The sequence below is a fragment of the Kryptolebias marmoratus genome, linkage group LG13 (genome assembly GCF_001649575.2).
Source record: "Kryptolebias marmoratus isolate JLee-2015 linkage group LG13, ASM164957v2, whole genome shotgun sequence".
Lineage (NCBI taxonomy): Eukaryota > Metazoa > Chordata > Actinopteri > Cyprinodontiformes > Rivulidae > Kryptolebias > Kryptolebias marmoratus.
This window is the reverse complement of record NC_051442.1, coordinates 159548-160373: the sequence shown is the minus strand read 5'-3', so window position 1 is coordinate 160373 and position 826 is coordinate 159548. Positions and strand designations below refer to the sequence as shown.

The window sequence follows — 826 nt, the reverse complement described above, 5'->3', positions numbered from 1 at the left end:
GTTTTTAATGCTGCCTTTGGACACGGGTTTTTGTTGTCCGCTGATGTTCTGCATAAAAATAAACATTTCAACTGCAGCGTGGATTTGAGTTTTGATCAGCTGGCGCGTCAACGAGGATTCCCCCTATTCAGCTGCTCAGCGACTTTGTTTGACAGTCGCTAATAACCTTCATATAAATATGAATTTAATGCTGCTGCTGAGTTTTAAACTGGTTAATTTTAATAATCTGTTTATGTTCCAGGAGAAAAAGGTTCCAGCATGGGTGAGTTGGATTATTATTATTATTATTAATATAATAACTAATACAGATTCGATGTTTGTTCACTGAACTGTCTCTAATATTTATTTTAATGCTGAGACAGAAATTCACCTGAAAATCCAAATAAAGAAATACAAATTAATTTACATGTCCTTGGTGGAGAGACGTTTCCTGCAGTTCGTCTCGGCAGACCAAGATGGCCGATGGTTCTGGCTCCTCCCTCCGCTGTGGTGAATGGTAACGTGAACATGTCCCCCTTGGATGGTCTAGGGTTTGACAGTACTTGGCCCCGTCCATTGGTCCCTCACTGAGGCGAAGCTGTCCTGTATCCTCAGCAAAAAAACATCCTCAAACCATGATGTTTCCACCTCCGTGCCTGACTGTGGGGTCCTCCTGGGTCTGTACTTGGACCTTCTTCAGCAGGAGGACCTCCTGAAGACGGGTCTGTACCTGGACCTTCTTCAGCAGGAGGACCTGCTGAGGATGGGTCTGTACCTGGACCTTCTTCAGCAGGAGGACCTGCTGAAGACGGGTCTGTACCTGGACCTTCTTCAGCAGGAGGACCTG

At 45.2% G+C, this 826-nt stretch overlaps 1 protein-coding gene across 2 annotated transcripts in view; it reads left to right on the top strand.

The window, feature by feature from the left end:
* Window positions 1-826, top strand: part of LOC108251084 — a 7233-nt gene that overhangs the window by 4192 nt on the left and 2215 nt on the right. For both annotated transcript variants that reach the window (XM_037978902.1, XM_037978901.1), the window contains exon 6: window positions 242-262. In XM_037978902.1, the coding sequence (XP_037834830.1) occupies window positions 242-262 (21 nt within the window). The remainder of the gene's footprint in view (window positions 1-241; window positions 263-826) is intronic.